Source organism: Paroedura picta, chromosome 5 (genome assembly GCF_049243985.1).
Source record: "Paroedura picta isolate Pp20150507F chromosome 5, Ppicta_v3.0, whole genome shotgun sequence".
NCBI lineage: Eukaryota > Metazoa > Chordata > Lepidosauria > Squamata > Gekkonidae > Paroedura > Paroedura picta.
This window is the reverse complement of record NC_135373.1, coordinates 128,413,521-128,432,788: the sequence shown is the minus strand read 5'-3', so window position 1 is coordinate 128,432,788 and position 19,268 is coordinate 128,413,521. Positions and strand designations below refer to the sequence as shown.

Genomic DNA, 19,268 nt, shown 5'->3' with positions numbered 1-19,268 from the left:
GCCCCAGGTTCGGTCCCCAGCATCCCCCCACCCTGTTAAAAAGGGTCAAGGACCAGAGAAAGGGGAAGACCTCTGCCCAAGACTCTGCACAGCGATCACCAGCCCAAGGAGCCAAGAACGGTCCAGAGAGATGGACCCTGATTCCGCCTCCAGCTGCTTTGTGGGTTCAAGGGGCAGTGCCCGCCCATCCCCCGGCCCGGGCCCAAGGGGAGCAGAGAGAGAAAAGGAGATGGGCAGGTGGCCACCGAGGACAGTCTTGGCCCGCTCCGCCCCTGGGCCTTTGCTGGATCCTTCAGCAGCTTCCCAAAGGGCCGGGAGGAGGTCAGTCACAGGAAGGGGCCCCAGACCAGCACCCTCATGGGGAGAGCCAAAGAGCCAGAGACCCCTGGAGGCTGGGTGTCGAGCTTGGGAGATCTCCAGCCTCACCAGGAGGCTGCCAGCCCCTAGGTGGAACCGCACAGAGCCCCTGCAAGGCTCCGGGAAGAGGCGGAAGGCACTGGATGCAAACTCAGGAATTCGGAGGCACGTGCAGGGCAAAGGCAATGCTTGGGCCAAGAGAGCGGGGGGGGGGCATGGAACAGGGAGCCTGCGTTCCCCTGGCCCCCACCTGCTCTGCTCCCCGTCATTGCCGTGGAAGGACTCTGCGGCCACCTCACAACAGCACAGCTGCTGGGTCCTCTGAGGACAGCCCTGGCAGGTATAAAGAAGCCGTTTCCAGCAGCCCAAACGGCCCTGGAGCAGCTGCTGGAACGGGCCCCAGGCAGCTCCTTTCTCCAGTCGGTCCTGGCTACACACGGGAATGGATCTCAGCCCCCACGCAGGACTCGGCTGTCTGCTGCTGCCCCTCCCCAGGTGAGCTCCTGCTCCGGCAAGCCAAACTCGGCCCCTACGAACCCAGCCTCACGGAGGAATCTTCTCCTCCGCCCGACCTCTCCTCAACCCATCTGGTCCCTTCACTGGGTCAGATTGGGCCGAACTGATTTGACCCAATCCAAAATGGTCTGATTTTATTCTCTGTGCACTTGCTTCTCTCCCACCACCTTCCCAGGCAGCAGATGGAGAGCATGTCCACGGTCTGAGGAAGGGGGGGGGGGCATTTAAAGGGCCTGCCAAGCAGCTGAACATGACAGATCAGCCGTTTGGTGTGCTCTGTCCCCCCCCCCCCAACCCTTCCTTTAAACTTGCTGAATCGTGGTCAAATCACCAAATCATTGAATCTCCGTGCAGAAACGGCTGATTCGGCTGGTTTAAAATGCAGGAATGGAGCTTGCATAAGCCCAGAAAGTACCCAAATAAGCAGTGATTTGGGGACTTTTTGGCTTATCTGAACCCAATCGCCCATCTCCACAATGGAGCCAAATACAGAAAGGCTATTCCAGATGACCTCATGACCTCTGCACACAGTCCCAGCTTTTTGTTTCTAACCAATTCAAATACTGTTTTTTTTTAAACGGGAAAACAAGTTTCTAGACCTCATGACTGCAGACAAGAATATGGAAACCTTCCACTGAAAATGGATATCTGTGTCCTGCAGGCTGTTTCCCACCTTCATCCTTTCCTATGCCAGCACACACCCAAATGTTCGGGGCTCCACACTCAAGTGTGTTTACATGACGGAGCAAAAGAAGGGTGGAGCTCTCTCACGCATGCTTGCCTAGGAGCTAAAATCACAGGGAGGGGCCCTCCTGACTGCCCCATGGGTCAGAGGAGGCTGTGCGGTGGGGACACAAGAAGGGGCCTTCTCGGTGGCCGCACCACAATCACGGGGTTGCCTTCCCAGGGAGGTGTGCCTGGCCCCCTCGCCCTCAGTCTCCGGGGGCAGCTGAAGACAGTTTTATTCAGGACTGCATTTCCCCAGAACAGTCCTCAATTTTTGGTCTTACATATTGGTTTTCTGTATGGGTTTATGCATGTTCACCACTTCATCTATTCTATTTATATTGCGATCCCCCTTCAGCGTCAGAAGAAAGAAAAGCACCTAATAAAGATTTTAAACAAACAAACCAACCAACAGGGCCCAGTGTTCCCCAGTAACTCCTCCAAGAAAAAGGCTCCTGTGCAGTTCCCGTGGGTGCCCTCCCGTGGGTGCCCTCTCCCCCCCCCCCAGCATGCCAGCCGCTCGCTCTGTCTCGGGCCTCTGCCGGCTGGGCTCCTCCGAAGAGCTCTTTCCCACCAGCTCTTTCTCCCAGGAGCAAGAGAAGTGGCCGGCTGAGAGTCCCCCCGGAGACCGCGGGGAGCGAGGGTCGCCCTCGGAAGCTGCAGCCTCCAGACCTCAACACTGATTCTGCCGCTCTCCTCTCAACGCTCTGAACGCCTCCCTGGATTGGGGGGAAGTCTCGGCGGCACATCTGGCGGAGAAGGCTACGGGACAGGCGCCCCACTGAACCCAGGGGGCCAGAGGAGCATTTTGGGGCTGGCTGCCCCCATGCCCCCTTTCCCCCCCTTCGTTGGCGCTCTCCCCACTTTGCACCTTCACGGTCTCCTCCTCCTTCTGCCCAGAGTCCCTTTCTAAGGTAGGTGGTCCCAGCCCAAGGCCCTGATCCTCGACTGGGAAGGACGGCGGTTTCTGCGGCAGCAGCCCCTCAGCTTGCTGCTCTGATCAGGAGCAGATCCTCGTGGGATTTATAAGAACCAACTCTTCTTCTTCCTCTTCTTCTTGCTAAACTCTGCAGCAGCCGCTCTGCTGGGAGCGGCCAGTGGCTTCCCTTTCACGTGATGGTCAACCAGATACCCTCCAAGCCTCTACAGACCGGCTCCACGTGGCGGTTTTGGCCTAAGCACAGCCCAGGTTCCCCCAGAAGCCATGCGTGTGCAAAGCTCCTCCCCACAAGACAGCGTGTCTGCCCCCCCCCAGGACCTCAGCTGACCCCATGCCATGCCAAAGTGAGAAGTCTTCATGAGTCATGGTAACAATTCAGTTTCCAGAGGCTCAACAGCATATCGGACTCGCCACTGAGCTAGTTGGTCAGAAGCCCAGCCCCACAGGGGAGACCCCCGCCCCTCCCCTTTCAGGGACGAAGCACGGAGGCTGGGTGCCCTCCCTCGAACGCCCAACTCTGGTGCAGCTCCCTCTCCTGGAAAGGCCCTCCTGGCCATCTCTGCAAGGCGCCATGGTGCCCAACCAGGCCTCCAAGTGGCTGTCCCGGCTCAGTTCTTGGGCCCACAGCCCCCACCCCACCCCCATCTCCAGAACGGGGTTTGGAGAAATTGCTGGGAGCCCCAGAGAAAGGCTGGCCAGAGCACATCCGGTGTGGCCCCAGAGGAATCGGGGCTCCAAAGTGCCAACCTGAAATGTGGCCCCGGGCCTATCACCACTGCCAGTCCCCCTCATGAAGCTGCCGCACGTGAAGTCTGACCCCACCCCCCCGCCCCTCAGTCAGTCCGGTCTCCCCCCCCCCCCGGCCACAGGGTGGAGGTCTTCCCCATCCCCTCCGGCCTGTTCCGTTCGGGTGGAGATGCTGCCAGGGGTGGGCCTGGGTCCTTCTGCATGCCCAGCAGAGGCCCTGCCCCCAAGCCAGCCTGGCCCCTTCCCCGCACCCACCACAACCTGCTGCCGTCCCCTGGCAGCCTCCCTCCTTGGTTCTGCAAAAGTGACCCCCCCTGCCCTGCTCCCGGAAGGGAGAGGCATGGAGGAGCCACCCCCCCCCAGCCCTGCGCTCGCCTGCCGCCTGCAGCGCTGCTTTCCAGGATCCTGGCGTCCTCCTCTGGCGGTGACCTACATTCCGCGTTCCTAGAGGGAGGACGCCCGTGCGCTCTCCCCGCCACTCTCGGGACGCTCCAGGAGGGACCGCCAAGGGAAGGGGCCCACGGGGGCACTCAGACCCAAGTTCTCTGCAAGCCCAAAAGGTGCGGGGGGCTGACCCCGCTCTGGGACGGATCTGGACCACACAGCTTCTACAACGCACCAGCTGACCGGCAGTCCCTGCCACCATCCCAGCCGCACCCCTGCCCCCCCCCCAGGGCACATCCCAACATCCCACCTGTATGCGCACAGGAGAGAAAGACCCCCCCCCTTTGCAAAATGCCAGCAGGCCTCCCAGGACTGGATTGGGGCCAGCAGAGACACTCATAGGAGGATGTGGATGAGGCCCCAAGGCCTGCCTGAGTCTCCCCAAGGCCCACTGAGTTCAGCACTGCAGCTGCTGGCCAGCTGTCTCCGAAGCCCACCCGCAGAAGACCCCACCCCAAACCCACCCCACAGCATTGCTGCTCAGGTCTAATGCCTCGGCACGTGGGGCCGCCCTTTCAGTGTTGCAGCTGGCGCACACGCACACATACACGCACACAGACAACCGCCTCTTGCTCCAAGGACAGAGGGCGCAGCCCCCCTCCCCCGTAGCCCTCCTCCCAGAAGGAGAAATCCCTCCATGGTCCCACGCAGAGAACACGCAGGGGCCTCTGTGCAAACAGTCCAAGCCCCCAGAGAAGGATGAGCCCCCCCCCCGGCCCCAAGAACACCGATGGGTCATGGAGCATCTCCAGCCATGCAGCCCCAGCCTCAAGTCCCCCTGCTGCAGAGGCAGCCCTCAACGTAGCCCCCCTCCCAAGGTGCGAAGCCCGAGGACTCCTCCCCACGGCGGGGGAGGGGGAACGACTGTTGATTGCTGCAGCTGAAGCCCATGGGGCTCCCCCCCTCCACAGGCATGCTGAGCCTCTGCCACAGCATCACAACCCCCCCCCCCCCAGCAAAAGCACAGCACATGCACGGAGCAGGGGGCTGTCCAGGAGGCAGGAGCATCCCCACCCTTATAGCTGGGGGGGGGGCATGGAGGGAACAGCACAGGGAAGCAGAGGAAGCCCCCTCCCTGCCTGCGACGCACCCAGGGAAGCTCTGGCTCCCAGCCGCACATCTGGAGGGGGGCCACAATCCCTCCCCGCAGGAAATAAAACACACACTGAGACCGGCTGATCCCGGCCAGTCGTTCCCTGCAAGACCATCCCGGTTTCAGGGTCTCTCCCTGGTAGGGAGTCTGGCCCAGAGGAGGCTCTATGGGGCTGGGGGGGGGGATCTGGCCAGTGCTGCTCAGCAGGGAGGCAAAGGCGTTCCAGTCCTGCCCCCCCTCATGTAGGTAGTCCTTTGGGGACCCTTCCCTGCTGCTGGAATCGGGATATGGGAGGCCTGACTCGAGTTGGCCCAGGTAGGCTGGGGGGGGGGCGGACTTGGGGGTGACTTCCCAGCTTGGCCGGACAGGATTGGGGCCGTCAGCAGGGAGCACAGAGATTCTGTGCGCCTAGAAGGGTCGCTCTGGACATCAAGCCCACGGTGTCACTCCCCACCTGCTGCAGTGAGTCCCAAGCAGGGACCCCCGTTTCCCTCCCCCATGGCCATGTGTCACCCAGGACAGGAGCAGCTAAAGCCACAGCTGGGAGCCACCTCCCCCCCCCCCGAGGAACAATGGCCTACCTGCAGGGCAGTTGGTGGCATCACAGACCCCTGTAGCCGGGTTTGTGAGCTGGGGATTCTTGCTCCCCTTCCCGGGCATCCTCCCCCCACCGGCTCTGTTTTCCTGGGGCTCCCAAGTGGTTCCCATCCAATAGCCAACGCCCAGTGGGCCAGATGCAGTGGGTGGGTGTGCATGGAGACCCAGGTTCACACCCTCCTGTAGCCCTGAAGCTCACGGGGTCACTTCTCTCGTGGCCTGATCTACCTTGCAGAGTTGTTGTGACAGTGAAATGGCGGCAGGAGGCCTCTGGGATAGAGCGCTGGCCCCAGAGGAAGGTGCTCCAGCAGAGGAGGAGCTAAGTCCTCAGGCTGGGGGGGGGGGGGCACAGTCAGGCGCCGCTGGGCACGCTCCACAAGCCCAGTTTCTTCTCCAAGGAGGGGGGTCAGTTTCTCCCCTGGGCCCTTTATTTAGCTTTATGGCTGAGCTGGCAGGCTGTAGGTTCAAATCCAGAGCATGCAGGGAGGGGGGGGGGAGAGGATAGACTTGAGGCCAAAGGGATGAGCAGATTCCCTCCTGCATGTTCTTTCTCCTCCTCCCCAAAAATCCTCTGCCCATCTCATGCATCTGGTGCTGCACCCAACTCCCCCCCCCCATCTGTAGCCTCATTTGGTCTGCCCCCCCCCCACGAGAGCATCCGGATCCCACCTGCTGCAAGTCCAGCCAGGGGAGGGGCTTTGCTGCCTCCTCCTCTCTACCTGTGCATTGGAAGAACAGCCCCCCCCCCGCAGCACCACGCAGCCCTCCGCCCCCCCCCCCAGCCGGGTTCTGCAAGGCCTCTACAGTCTCTACAGCGTCTGCTGCTGCAGTGGGGATCGCGCCCGCAAAGAAGCTGGAAGGAGCCCCCGCCCCGGGAGGAGGGCCCCCTGGAGACCAGCTGGTCGAGCCCAGCCTCCCCGCCCTTCCCCAGCCTCGTCCAGCCGCGTTCAAAGTTGAGGGGGAAGTAGGGACCCCCTCCCCAAGACCCCACAGGACCGGCCAGCCCCGGCTAGTGCGCAGGGTGGGCAATCGGGGCCGCCTCCACGGGGCAGCAGGACGCCCCCTGCACGTCCGGAGGGCCTCTCCGGCTTCTTCGAGGAGACCCCCGCCAACAACTCACGCCACGGAGCCCCCACAGAAAGGGACGCTCCCGAAAACACCGCAGAAGAGACCCCTCTCCGCGCCCGAGAGCACCCAGGCCCACAGCCGGCCAAAGCACCCCCGCCGAAAGCCCACCATTCAGGCCAGGACCAGGGGGCTCCCCCCCCCGGGGTTCTCTTCCAGGGACTCCTGCAGAGACACGCGCGCGCCCCCCCCCCCCCCCTAGGCACCAGCCCCTGTCCTCGGGCTCCCAGGGAGCGGCGGGGGGGGTTGTCAATGCCCCGCAGGGCTGGCCCTCTCCTGCCCCCCCCCGACCTTCACCCCCCCCTCCGGTAAGCAGAAAGCCAGGGGAGGCCCCCCAGCCCCCCCCACCCCCGAGGGCTGGCCCCGTCCCGTCCCGTGGCGTGCCGTCGGGGCTGACCGTCTGCTGGAGGTCCGGGATGCCGATGCGCACGACCAGGGCGTGGGGCGCCGTCTCGTCCATGCGCCCGGGCGGGGAGGGCGGCTGGGGGCTGCGCGGGGGCTTGATGGTCTCATACAGGGTCTCCTCCCGCCCGCTGCCCGCCGCGCTCGCCCCCGGATCGCCGTTCACCACGCCGCGCGCCCGCGCCCGCGCCCGATGGCCACGCGGAGGCCGCCGCCGATGGGGCTGGCCCGGGGGGGGCGCCGCCTCCGCCTCCTCCTCCGCCGCCTCCGCCTCGTCCTCGCCGCCGCCGTCCTCCTCCTCGCCCTCCGCCGCCTCCGCCTCCTCCTGATCGTCGTCCTCCTCCTCCTCCGTCTCCGCCTCCTCCTCCTCCTCCTCCCGCTGCCGCCGCCGCCGCTCGGCTCTGTCGGGCTCCCAGCGCGGCTCGTGCTGCTGCTGCTGCAGCGGCGGCGTCGGCGGGGCCGGGTCGGCGGCCTCATGGTTGCTGCTGGCCGGGCTCCGAGGCATGCTCCGTGCGGCGCGGGGGGCGAGCTGGGCGGGCGGGCTGGCCTGGGCTGCGCTGGGGCGGCTGGCCTGGGCTGCGCTGGGCTGGGCTGCGCTGGGCTGGGCGGCTAGCCAGAGCACATCACACGCCTGGGCCCCATCCGTGCCGGGCAGGGGAGAAGGAAGGGGGGGGGGGAGAGAGAGAGAGAGAAAGGAAGACTGGTTAGAATCGCGGCCACCGGCCAGAGCTCTCACAGCCCCTCCCCCCTGGGCAACATCACCCCCAGCTCCTAGCCCAGCCCCCCTGAAGCAAGAGGGCAGCTGTGCACGTGCAGAGCGCTGGGCCAGGGCAGGCATGCGGGGGCAGTGGGGAGGGGGACACCCCTTCTTGACCAAACTGGACCGAGGATTGCAGCACCAGTCCCCGGGGGGGGCCCCCACCCTTGAGGTTAGGGCCCACCCCATGGTGTCCCCTCCCTCCACTGCCCTGAGGTGGCCCAACCATGCCCCGGCTCACAGCCCCTGCCAGTAAGGGCAGTCCCTCCCTGCCTGTTGGCATCCACAGGTGCACATTCCCCAGATGCAGGAATGACCCCCTCAAGAGGAGGAAATGCTCCCTGTGGTGCCCTGGGGGCCTGGAGGACACCGGGAGCTAGATGAGCAGTCCCTCCCAAAGAATCCTGGGAGCCGTAGCCCGGCCAAGGTGCTGAGGCCTCACCTGCCGAGAAGGTGTAGCCCCTCCCCTGTAAATGCAACCCCTGGGCCGGCCAAGGGGAACGGCCTGGGGCTGACATGCAGATGGCCACCCTCTTAGGGCCGAGACCTGCCCAGAGGGCTGCCTCACACCAATAGCCACAGCGTGTCCCTGGCCAGCCTGCCAAAGGGAGCCGGGACCCTGGAAAGTCCAACAACCCCCCCTCTCACCTCCCCATGGGCCATATGCAGTGCTTCCGGACACAAAACCCGCTCTAGACGCAAGATGCTTTGAAATCCCTCACACCCAGATATCTGGCAAAGGGGCTTGAGACTCTCAACGCTCATCCCCCAATCCCCAAACTGTAGTGGCCTCTTAAGGGGCTCCTGGACCCCAATCTAATTGCACCACCACAGTGAAACGGGTGGCCGGGACAGATCTTGAGCTGATGCATCCTGCGTGGCAGACCCTTGTCAGCCCTGATGCCTCAGGTGGCTTTTGGGGAGGGGAGGGGCGCTAAGTCCGTTCTCCAGCGGCCGGGGCCTGGCCTGCCCAGGAGTTTGGGTGAGGACAGACCAGCACAGGCCAAATGAGGGCCTGGAGACTCCACATTTCTCCTCGATGGGGGGCAGATTCTGCACAACCGCTTCCTGGTGCCTAGCAGTGCAGAGTCGAGCCCAAAGGGACCTGGTGAGAGCAACCTCCAGCAGCTCAACTCCTCTCAGCCCCGAAAGAAACCTCCCCATCTGTTTGAGCAACAGCTGAGACCGTCTACCCGGATCCCATGTTTTAGAGAAAGATATTCACAGTCCGCTGCTCTAAACCTTTCCGCCTGCCCTCCCTCCCTCCCTCCCTCCTTCCTTTTCCCGCCTTCCTCCCTCCCAAACCAACACCAAAAGTTAAGACCGAGGCCCCATCAGACCCATCAGAACTGGGGGTCAAAAGCTAAAAAGGGTTAATGATTCCCAAAGTTTCATTTAAGATCTGAAATCTTGCAAAGTTCTAAAAGACACAAGTCTGCTCAATCCAAGTTGGGTGGAAGGGAGGCTGCATCCCTACTCAACGTGCCTCTTGCCTGTGAATCCACAGCAGGATTTACATAGGAGTAAGCACACACAGAATCACAATGGCAGGACTTGGTCAGACAAACACTTCTGGCAGCTATTAAACCTTGGGGGAAATCTATCCATCTCGTGAGATCAGGGCCTTGTCGGGACTCCAGCGGTTCCGCAGGGCCTGTAAAACAGAGCTCTTCTGCCAGTCCTTTGGTTGGAGCTTGTGCAACCATGCATGCTACTGCATAGCCTGTTTTGATGGGCCTCCCCCTGTACACACAGCCGCACATCACCTCTCTGTCGTAACCCTGCTGTCCGTTGCCCACGGGTCAGCTGGATGGACCTTCACTCAACCCAACCAAGTTGGGAATCGGTTCGTTTCTATTTGGTTTGCCTTCCTTCCCATGCACGTCTCCGCCTGCTTGCCTGTGGACACATCCCTCTGCCAGGCCGGGCATCCTTTTCCCGGGGGCCCTGGCTGGTGCCTGGCATCTCACCACTCCGCCCATGAAGAATGCCATCGTTACTGGCTGTGGGCACCCTGCAGGGGAAGGCTGTTGTAGGTCAGTCCAGGGGAAGGCCTCTGTTTGCAGGCACAAATTAGACCCCAGCCGGTTGGTGCACATTTGGCCCCTGGAGGGCCTGAAGTCCAAAGGGAGGCCAAGCAAGGCAGGCCAGGGCTGTCAGGGGCTGTCACGGAAGAGCAAAGAGGCTCGCATGATGTTCAGGCAGGCTTTTGGCTGCCTCTAATCTGGTGAGCCTGGCTGGATTCTCCGCTCCTCTCTGGCATGCAGCCAGCTGGGAGACCTTGGGCTAGTCAGAGTCCTGTTAGAGCAGATCTGTCAGAGCTCTCTCAGACCCACCTACCTCACAGGGTGTCTGTTGTGAGGAGAGGAGGGAAATTGTAAGCCACTTTGTGAGAAGCGGGGTATAAAACTCAGCTCTTCTCCGTGTAGGCAGAGGGTGAGCAGCCAATTAGCATGCAGCATAATGAAGATGTAGAACAGAGGGAAGGATCAGACTGGATTAACCAGCTTAGTTTATCTGGTCACCGTTTGTTTGGGTTTAATTCCGGGGGGGCAGCGGAGCATAGTCTGCTCTCAAACATGGAGGAAACTAACCGCAATCGCTATTTCAAGCAACTATTCCAAATAAGAAATGCCATGAAACAGAGAGGATGTGCGGCCCTTCTTGGGGAGAGTACAGACGTGAGACCCTCTGCATGTGCATTGTGGTTCTTTTTTGGAATAGGAGATTGGAACAGGGACTGGAATGTAATGCAAGGAGCTGTCGAAGGGGACGTGATTTGGAATGGTAGAATGGAGCGTATTTCTCTGGTCTGGTGAAAGCGGAGACTGAACACTGCACAACCACACCTCCCCCCCCCCAAGAGAAGGACGAAGTGTGTTACCTCCACTCTCAAGATGAGATGGATGAAGCACAACAACAGGGCCACAGGTAATGACTCTCCACACCTTGCAGTTAAGAGCGCAATTCGAGCCCAGTCAGGCACCTCTAAGACCAAGGCAGTTTCATGCAAGGCAGAAGCTTCCGTGGGCACGGCCACTTCCTCGGGCGCACACGGAAACGTGTACCTTGAACAAACCTTGTTTGGTTTATTCTAACAGCTTCTTATTCTGCTGCTTCAGACCAAAACGGCCACCCGCTTGAATCTACGGTTAAAAAGGGTACGTTTACCCATCAACCTCCAAATTTTGATATGTTTCCGTCCCGGAATTAAACACAAACAAAGGATGACTATCATAAACTACGCTTGTTGGTCTGGTCTGGTCTGGTCCTTGCCTCTGTTAAGCATCCTGATTGTGTGGCATGCTGATTTGCTACTCATTCTCCACCTTCCTGGGACTAGATGGCCTGCAGGGCCCCTTCCCGCTCTTGGATTCCAGGACTCCGGAGACCACATGCAGTCAGAATGACAAACTCTCAAGCTGTCTGTCCCTTTTCACAGACGACCAAGGTGCCTTTCCCCAGGACTCCTGAGCTCCCCCAAAGCCCTGCACGGCAGAGGCTGTTCCTTAGCGATCCTCACTTATTCCCCATTGCACCCACAACCGCATCTTCAGCTCTACCTGTTGAATTTCTGAGTTATGCCTCTAACTGAAGCCCTGTGGGCTCTGCCAGTTCAAGCTAGCCATCTGATCCCACGCAAAAAATGCACACATTAATCCATGCTCCGAGAGATGCCTAGAGCAGGAGTAGTCAAACTGCAGCCCTCCAGATGTTCATGGACGCTGGCAGGGGCTCATGGAAATTGTAGTCCATGGACATTTGGAGGGCCACAGTTTGACTACCTCTGGCCTAGAGTCTTCATATAAAAGAGGCTAGCTTGGACACACAAAAGTATTCTGCACATGATCAGAGGCATTCTCTAGTAGTTTGGTTGACTGATAAGATCTTATTTGTTTTATTTTTTATTAATTATACTTCTATCCCTCTGCTCCCAGCACAGCTGGCTCACGGTGGCTCACAAAATATCACATCCATAAAAATATCCCCTCACATAACAGCCCGTAAGACTTTAACAATAAAGATATTCACAATCTTTATTGTGGCGGTACAGCATAGACCATATTGCAAGAACTCATTATTAATGACTGAAAGTGGGAAAGGCTTGCCTAATGGAGAAGGAGAAGAAGGAGAAGAAGAAGAGTTGGTTCTTATGTGCCGCTGTTCCCTACCCGAAGGAGTCTTAAAGCGGCTGACATTCGCCCTCCCTTTCCTCTCCCCACAACAGACACCCTGTGCGGTGGGTGAGGCTGAGAGAGCCCTGACATCACTGCTCGGTCAGAACAGTTTTATCCATGCTGCGGCGAGCCCAAGGTCACCCAGCTGGCAGAATCGAATCCGGCCTGCCAGATAAGAAGTCCACCCTCCTAACCACTGCACCAAACTGGCTGTGAACAGGTCTAATACTCTGTCCTGAGCCAAGAGGGAGGGCAGCTGAACGGTACTGACTGGAGATCTCCCATCAGCAGGGGAGGCAGTCCCGGCCCAAAGCCTCACGCCGCAGAAGGCTGGAACGAAGGAACGCAAGATGCATTTAGGACACACAATTTGCATCCCCAAGCCAGACGCCAAGGCTGCAGGCGAGGGAGGAGGGCTTGTGGGGATTACTCAAGAGGAGAAGGCCAGGAGAGGGTGGGGAGGCTGGGAAAAGAGGTTCGGGGAGGGCTGAGGCAGACAAACCAGGCAGGGCCGGGATAGCCATGCAGCTCATACAGCACATGCTACAGGCCCCGCACTTCCAGGGTGCCTCCTGCCCATGGATCAGGGCCGTTGTCTCTCTCCTCCCCCCTTTCCCCTCTCTGAGGACACACAGAGTGACACCACTTTCCACGGGGGGGCGGGTGGAGGGAGGCCTCTGCCCCCAGTCTGGCTGCTCCCAACGCAAATGTACTCTGTTAGGGCCCCGTGAATCCTCAAACTAGCTCAAGGGCTACGGCTCCACGAATCGTTGCGCCACTTGTGCCACTGAGGCCCTGCTGCTGCCAGATCCTGGTCTGACCTCTGGCATCTGAGGGGCCCCTTCCCTGCTGGCCAAGGAAGCTCCTCGATGCGGGGGGGGAGAGGGGGGCTTCTCAGCAGCGGCCCCCTCCCCAGGAAGCCCTTCTGGCTCTGCTCCAGCCTGCTCAGTTATTCATCACACATCCTTTGCTGAGTTCAAAGGAGTGGCTTTGATGTGGCTTGTTTTGTGGTATTATTGGGTGCTTTCTCAGCTGGGGTTAAGTGGCGGTTGTGGTTTCCCAGGCTCTGTGGCCAACGTGGTCTGGCCACTTTAGCCCCGGATGCTCCGTCAACAGCCAGACCGCTCTGGCCACACAGTCTGGGCACCCACAGCAGCCAGGATTGTATTGTGGTCTGCATCATGAGCCACCTTGAATTCCCATAAACGTTTTTCTGTCTCTCTCTCTCTCTCTCTCTCTCTCGACCTTTCTTTTGTTCCTTTCCAATGTTTGCATGCTGCCTTCCACCCAGCAGATGGGCCGGGGGTGGGGGTGGGGGTGGGGGTGGGGGGCTGGACAGACCCTCATCCTGGGGAGGATCCACAGCACAGTGTCTCCCTCGTCTCCGGGGTCCAGGGAGGGGCCCTTTCTGTGCCGTCCCTGCCTGGCTGGCCACTGGGGAGCTGTTTGCCCCCCCCGGCCCCCCGCCCAGCGCTTGCTCACGTCCAGAGCGAGGCCTGCCAGAGGCGCACCCATCGAGGGGCATTGATCACTCCCGCTGCCTGGCGCTCGACCGAGCCCGATGGCTAATCCCACAGCCCATTGATTTTCCTTCTCTCCTCTTGCCAAGGTCAGCAGGTCACCAGGGAGGCGCAGCCGATGAAAAGCCAAAGTCCTGCCAAGAGCAGCTCATCTGCCAGCGCGGAAGGGCATCGGCTGAACGGAGCCTCCGGTAACGCCGCATCGGCTGCCCTCCGAGCGGCCAGCCAGGGATCAGCCCGGCCAGGCCCAGAAAGACCCCCGGGAGCTCCAGCAAGCAAGCAAGCCAGCCAGCAGGCTGCAAAGGCCCCACGAGGCCAGGAGGAGGCCTGGCAGGGCACAGCCAAGTCCCCCCGCTCACCCCGAGAGTGTCGCTCCCAACCTTGCCAGGCAGCTGCCGGCCCCTTTCCCCTGGCAGATGGGCTCCGAGGGCCATCTCAACAGCCCCGCTCCAGAAGAACCCCAGAGGCTGCCCGCTGGCTTTGCACCCTGCCCAGGAGTTGCCACCCTTGCCCCCAAGGGCAACTGGCCTGGCGCAGGAGACAGCCCGCAGCACAGGGAGGAGAGGGGCATGATGGGAAATGCTAGCAGGAAAGGCTTGCCAACTCCAGGCCGGGAAATCCCCTGAGATTTGCATCCCTCTCTTCTCCAGCCGTGTGAGAAAAGTGAGTCTGGCCCAAGGTCACCCAGTGGCTTCCAGGACAGCTGGGGATCCGAACCCAAGTCTCCCGGAAACGGCCCTGATCCTGTATCCCCCGTGCCACGCTGGCTCCCAACTCCTGGGAATGGAAGGCAGGGCCCCTGGTTCTCTCCATAGCCCAGGCGGGTGTGTGTGTGTGTGTGTGTGTGTTTGATGTGCAACATCTTTCTGGCACATGTGCCCCACTTCCCCAGGCACGGTCCACCCACTTCCTGTTTGCGCTGGCCCATGGAGCCGGGCGTACAGGAACTCCCCTGCCATTGTGCCCTCCATTGTTCCTGTGCCCACCGAGAGCAGCCTCTGAGAGCATTCCCTGCGGCGTCCCCAGAGCCACTCCAGAAGCCGGTGGGGAAGCAAGGGCAACTGGAGGGGCAGCACTGGGACAATAGATGCTGGGGGGGGGGGAGGCTGGACGAGGCAGGCCGAAGGTCAGGCTGTTTTGCTCCAGGAGGAGAGAGGTGCCGAGGAGCCCAGAGCAGACAGCGCCCAGTTTGCCCACCACCTGCCTGCAGTTCCCCAGAGAAGCCCACCTGGCCAGGAAGGGGGGTGATGGGGAGGTGTTGGGTGGCCAGATCCAGGTTGGGAAACACCTGGAGTTTTCAGGGGGGGGGGTCTGGGAAGGCTGCCCTCCCAAAAGGAGCTCTGTCATTCTGATCTGGGTGGTAAATAAGGGAGATGTCAGACTCCCCCTGGGAGTTGGCAACCTTCAGCTCTTGCGGCCCTTAAAGGGGGGGGCACACAGGGGCAGCTTGAAGTCTTTGCGCAGCCCCACAGGGGAGGAGCAGGAGGCTGAAAAAGGGGGCAAGCAAAACGACAGACGTGCCAGGCCATCTCCCTCCCCCCCCCATCGTGGCATCCCTGATAAGTTAGCCTTGGTCACCTGGGGGGCGGGATAGTGACCTTCTGGGGCCCTTTCAGGTCAGGGAAATGGCCGAGAGCCCCTCTCCTCACGCAGCCGGCCTTTGTGCTTGGGAAAGCGGGATACAAATAAAAAAACACAAGTAATCCAACTGGGCCCCTGTGAGCACCCCCCCCCAATACAGCGGTGTGAAGACCCAGAGGGAAGGTCCCCTCTTGCAGTCTGGGGGTCCCTGGGCCGGAGCAAAGGCTTGGCTTCCAAACGGCCCCCCAGGGCAGCCTTTGCCATCTCCAGTTCCCATGGAGGAAAGGGCTGCTGGGCTTTGGAGGGGGGGGCTCTGGCTTGATGGTCTGCCGAAAGCCCCCCTCCCCCGTCCCTCCAGGGACTTCCCAACCAGGAGCAGGAAACGGTCCACCATCTCCTTCCGAGCGAGGGCCCCTGGGCCAGGCCAGCAGCCAGCCTTGCTCTCCTCACAGCCATCCAGCCTCCGGGGGGGGGGAGAGGGGGGACTCTCTACCCATCAGCCTCACCACTGTCGCCATAAGGCCTCCGTTAGCTGGCGTCCCTGAGAGTGGCAAGGAGAACTGCGCAGCTCTACAGAAACCATTAATCATACATGCATGCGTGCACACACACACACACACACACACACTCCGGCACGCCAAGGCAGCAAGCACGTTGCTGAGGCTGCAGAGGGTGCCGGAATGACAGCTTCAGGCATCCTCTCTCCTTCCCAGCCACGAAATGCGGCACAGGGGCAGAACACAAGAAAGGCCCAGAAGTAGGTCAACAATCAGAACAAACCCTCTGAGCATGTGCAGAGTACTTCCCACTTCCAAGTAACCTTCGGGATTCAGGCAAAAGGTGCCTAAGGCTGCCAACTCCCCAGGTGCAGCCTGGAGACCTTGCATTGCAACCCATCTCCTGAATATGGCGGTCCGTTTCCCTGGAGAAAGCAAGTGCTTTGGAGGACAGGCGTCTATGGCAGGCACTGCAGCCCCCAGGATCCTGCCTGGGACCCCCACCCAATCGCCCGGAATCCCCCAACCTTGGGGGAATAGGCTCCCTTGGGGGGGGGTTCTCCATCTTTGGAGATTTTTAAGCAGAGGCTGGAGAGCCATCTGATGCAGAGGCTGATTCTGTGAAGGCTCAAGGGGGTGGCAGGTGACAGTGGGTGAGCGAGAGGGTTGGGAGTGTCCTGCATGGTGCAGCAGGGGTTGGACTAGATGACCCGGGAGGTCCCCTCCAACTATATCATCCTCTGTTGAGAAAGAAAGAGCAAGCCATTCTATCAGGCACACACACAGAGCCCACCAGACGCGGAGCGAGCCCTGGGTCTCTTGCAAAGCGACCTTGGGCCAATCACAAACTCCCAGCCTAGCCTGCCTCACAGGGCTGTTGGGAAGACAGCACCGTAAGCCGCTTTGGGTGCCCACTGAAGGAGGGCAAGGGTGCCCTGGGTGACCCCTCCAGGTGCACCACAGCTGCAGTCCAGGAGGACGTCTGGGCCCAGTTGCCATGGGAATGGTCCGGCGGGGTGGGCGGGGTGAGGAGGGGGAGAACTTTTAACATTTCCAAGGCATCCTATCGCCACAGTAACCAACCGTGTGAAGCCCAGGCTGCCTCTGTAGCCATAGGAACATCCCGGCACACACTAACCTGCGTAACCATAGGAACAGGAGGTTGAGCAGCGCAGCAGAGGCAGCCCTGCAGAGGGAGGGCCCATCCCTGCCGGGGCATTTCCCCCCCCCCAGGCGTCACAAGGGGGCAGAGCCCCCCACAGCAGGGCCTCCGGGCGCTGGCCAGTGCCAGTCCTCCTGCCCCATGGGAGGAGTGGGGTACAGCACTAGCCTTTGCCACGTGGGGAGGGCTGGCACGGGCTCCTCACTGCTGTTTGGGGTGGAGGGTCCGGCTAAGTGGCCACAGGGTTTCCCCTCAGGGTGCTTCCCCTGCATTTCCCCCATGAGGTCTCCCTGCAGCCACCAATCCCCCCCCCCCTCCACTCAACGAGGTTTAACAGTTTGGGGCCAGCCCTAGAGCGTGGCCACTTCCGGTTTTGTGCCAGAACGGAGGTCACAATTGGGGAAATGAGGAAAGCATCTCTGCCCCCCTCCCCATTTCCTTCTCCCAGGTCCCAGAGCAAGGCAAGGCCAGAGCCTGTTAAGTAAGAAGAGTGGCCCCAGGGTGTTGCTGGAGCATCCAAGCGCTGCTGAGCTCTCCGATCCAGACCCGCCCTGTGCCACAGTCCCTCCTCGGCTTTGCTGTGGTCTCCCTCGCAGCACCTGCGCCGTGAAGGTCTGCAAAGGACTGCAGGGGACGGGCAGGAGGTCCCAGAGGCGCATGGAGGCACCACAAGGGTGCACGTGGGGGAAATCCCACATCCCAATGACACGCAGGCCGGGCAAACCCAGTGTGGGCCATGACCGTCAGCCTCCCAGAACCACACCTGGAGGTCTCCAGGCGGCAGAGAGGAAAGGCCAGATTGGGAAGTTCCCTCAGTCCAGCCCACTGAGTTCCCTCTCCTCTCCTCCCCTACCCCCGCCCCCCCCCAGGCATTTCCTACCCTACAGCCAGCAGCCTCAGAGGGGGGGATCTGGGGGTGGAGCTGGGGGATCCTGGGGCCGGCATCCGGCATCCGGCTGTGGGGATGGGGCCGGAAGGCCTCCTGGGGACCCACGTCCATCCCCTGGGAGAAAACGGCCTCCTGCCCTGAGGCCCCGCACGGCACGACTGACCTGCTCCCAGAGGCCACACTGTGTCTCCCAGAGATGGGGCTGAGGGGGGCAGAGCCCAGGGACAGCATTGTGCCCCACGGCGGGGGGGGGGGGCTGCGATGGGCGCTGCGCAGCTTTCGCCACTGCCCTGCTCCGGCCTGGCCGCTCAGCTAATAGGATCCTGGCTCCTCCGTCTGGTTGTCTGGCACTCAGCGGCTAATCCCCTCTCGTCCCTCCCCCCCTCCCCGTCCTTCCGCCACCCCCTCCCTGGTGCTCCGGCTCCTTCCTTCCTTCCTTCCTTCCTTCCCACACACCTGCTGGGCCACCGGGGCTGGCTGCAAATTGAGGGCCCCGCCTGCCCCCAAAGTTAAACCAAGACCTAAACTCTTGCACTCGAGAACTGAGAATCGCAACTCCACCGACTTCAGGATGGCTCTGCAGGGCTCTGTCCGGACCCAGAAGCTTCCATGGCCTGTCCCGTTCAAAGACTCTCAGCCTCAGCCTGGCCCACGCTGCCCTCAGCCTCCCTCCTTCCCATTTCCTGGGCACACTTGGACAGAAATGGGCCCCCAGCGGCCGGCTCCGGGGCCAGAGGGATACGTGGAGGAGAATGGCCGACATTCCCGCTCCAGCTTTCCACTGGGCAGGGCTCCTCTGCCATTAGCACCAGGCTGTGTGACAAGCAGAAATCCCCAGCTGGCAGTGATGGGGGGGGGGGGAGTTTCACCTGATGGACGTTGGCCTGCCACTCAGGGGAGGGACAGCTGCAAGCCCTGTGGGAAGTGCACGGGCATCCCGCCTTTAACAGCCCCCTGCCAGGCTGAAACCCAACAGGTGTGCGTGCCATGGGGTAAATGCACCCAAGAGACCTGTTGGGTGGCTGACCTGAGGCAGCGCAGAGGACTGAGCAGGGAAGGCAGTGGGATTCAGCTCACGGCATGGCAGGCGCGTGGGGAGCGCAGCCGCTGCTGTGTGACGGACGGCCCATCCCTGAACCCAGAAGGGACCAGCTGGCCCTGCACCTCTGGAGGCGGCAGGGAGCTGCAGGGAGCACGAGCGGCCTTCAGTCCTCGGGGACTTCCTCTGCTGCTCTTCCTGCCCCCGCCCAGCCCTTTCCCCGGCCCTCCTCCGCCCCCCCCCCTCCGTGTTCGCGCAAAATGGCTGCTGCCTTGCAGGAAATAAAAAATGCATGGCTTGGGATTTCTGCCAGCCGCGCATGCCGCCAGCCAGGCCGCTCGGAGCAGGAGCAGCAGCGGTGGCAGAAGCAGCACGCGCGGGGGGGTGTGTGAAGCGGAGGGTCTGCAGGAGACGGCAAGGGATGCACGGGTGGGGGCAGGGACTGGCGGAGCACTGGCACGGGGGCAGAGCCAAATGACTGCGGAGAGCTCATTAATCATACAAGCATGAGTTAGAATTTAATTTAAGTAGTCTCCCCCTCCTGCCCCCCCCCAGCACCACCACCGCCAATCGGCCTTCCGGCTCTTCAGTGCTGCAGCCCCCCCCCCACACCCCCCCAAGCACCAGGCGGAAAAGACACCTGAAAGAGAGACCCAGGCTGGAAGTCAAACATTTCAGGAGGGGGCAGGAGGCACGGG

General features: G+C 61.4%; 2 protein-coding genes across 9 annotated transcripts in view; both read right to left on the bottom strand.

Moving 5' to 3' along the window:
* SHANK3 (SH3 and multiple ankyrin repeat domains 3) overlaps positions 1–7,219 on the bottom strand; it is a 223,397-nt gene extending 216,178 nt beyond the window's left edge. For all 8 annotated transcript variants that reach the window (XR_013231452.1, XM_077340559.1, XM_077340560.1 and 5 more), the window contains exon 1: positions 6,943–7,219. Coding sequence is in view for 7 of the 8 variants with exons in the window: in XM_077340559.1 (XP_077196674.1) it covers positions 6,943–7,005 (63 nt within the window). In the remaining variant the exon portion in view is untranslated. The remainder of the gene's footprint in view (positions 1–6,942) is intronic.
* On the bottom strand, positions 7,055–18,294 carry LOC143838909 (uncharacterized). Its single transcript, XM_077340811.1, has 4 exons — positions 18,225–18,294; positions 17,695–17,843; positions 7,132–7,578; positions 7,055–7,078 (listed from the first exon to the last, which is right to left on the bottom strand). Exons 1-4 carry the CDS (start codon positions 18,292–18,294, stop codon positions 7,055–7,057), a joined length of 690 nt encoding a protein of 229 aa, XP_077196926.1.
* Between the last annotated feature and the right edge of the window lie 974 nt (positions 18,295–19,268).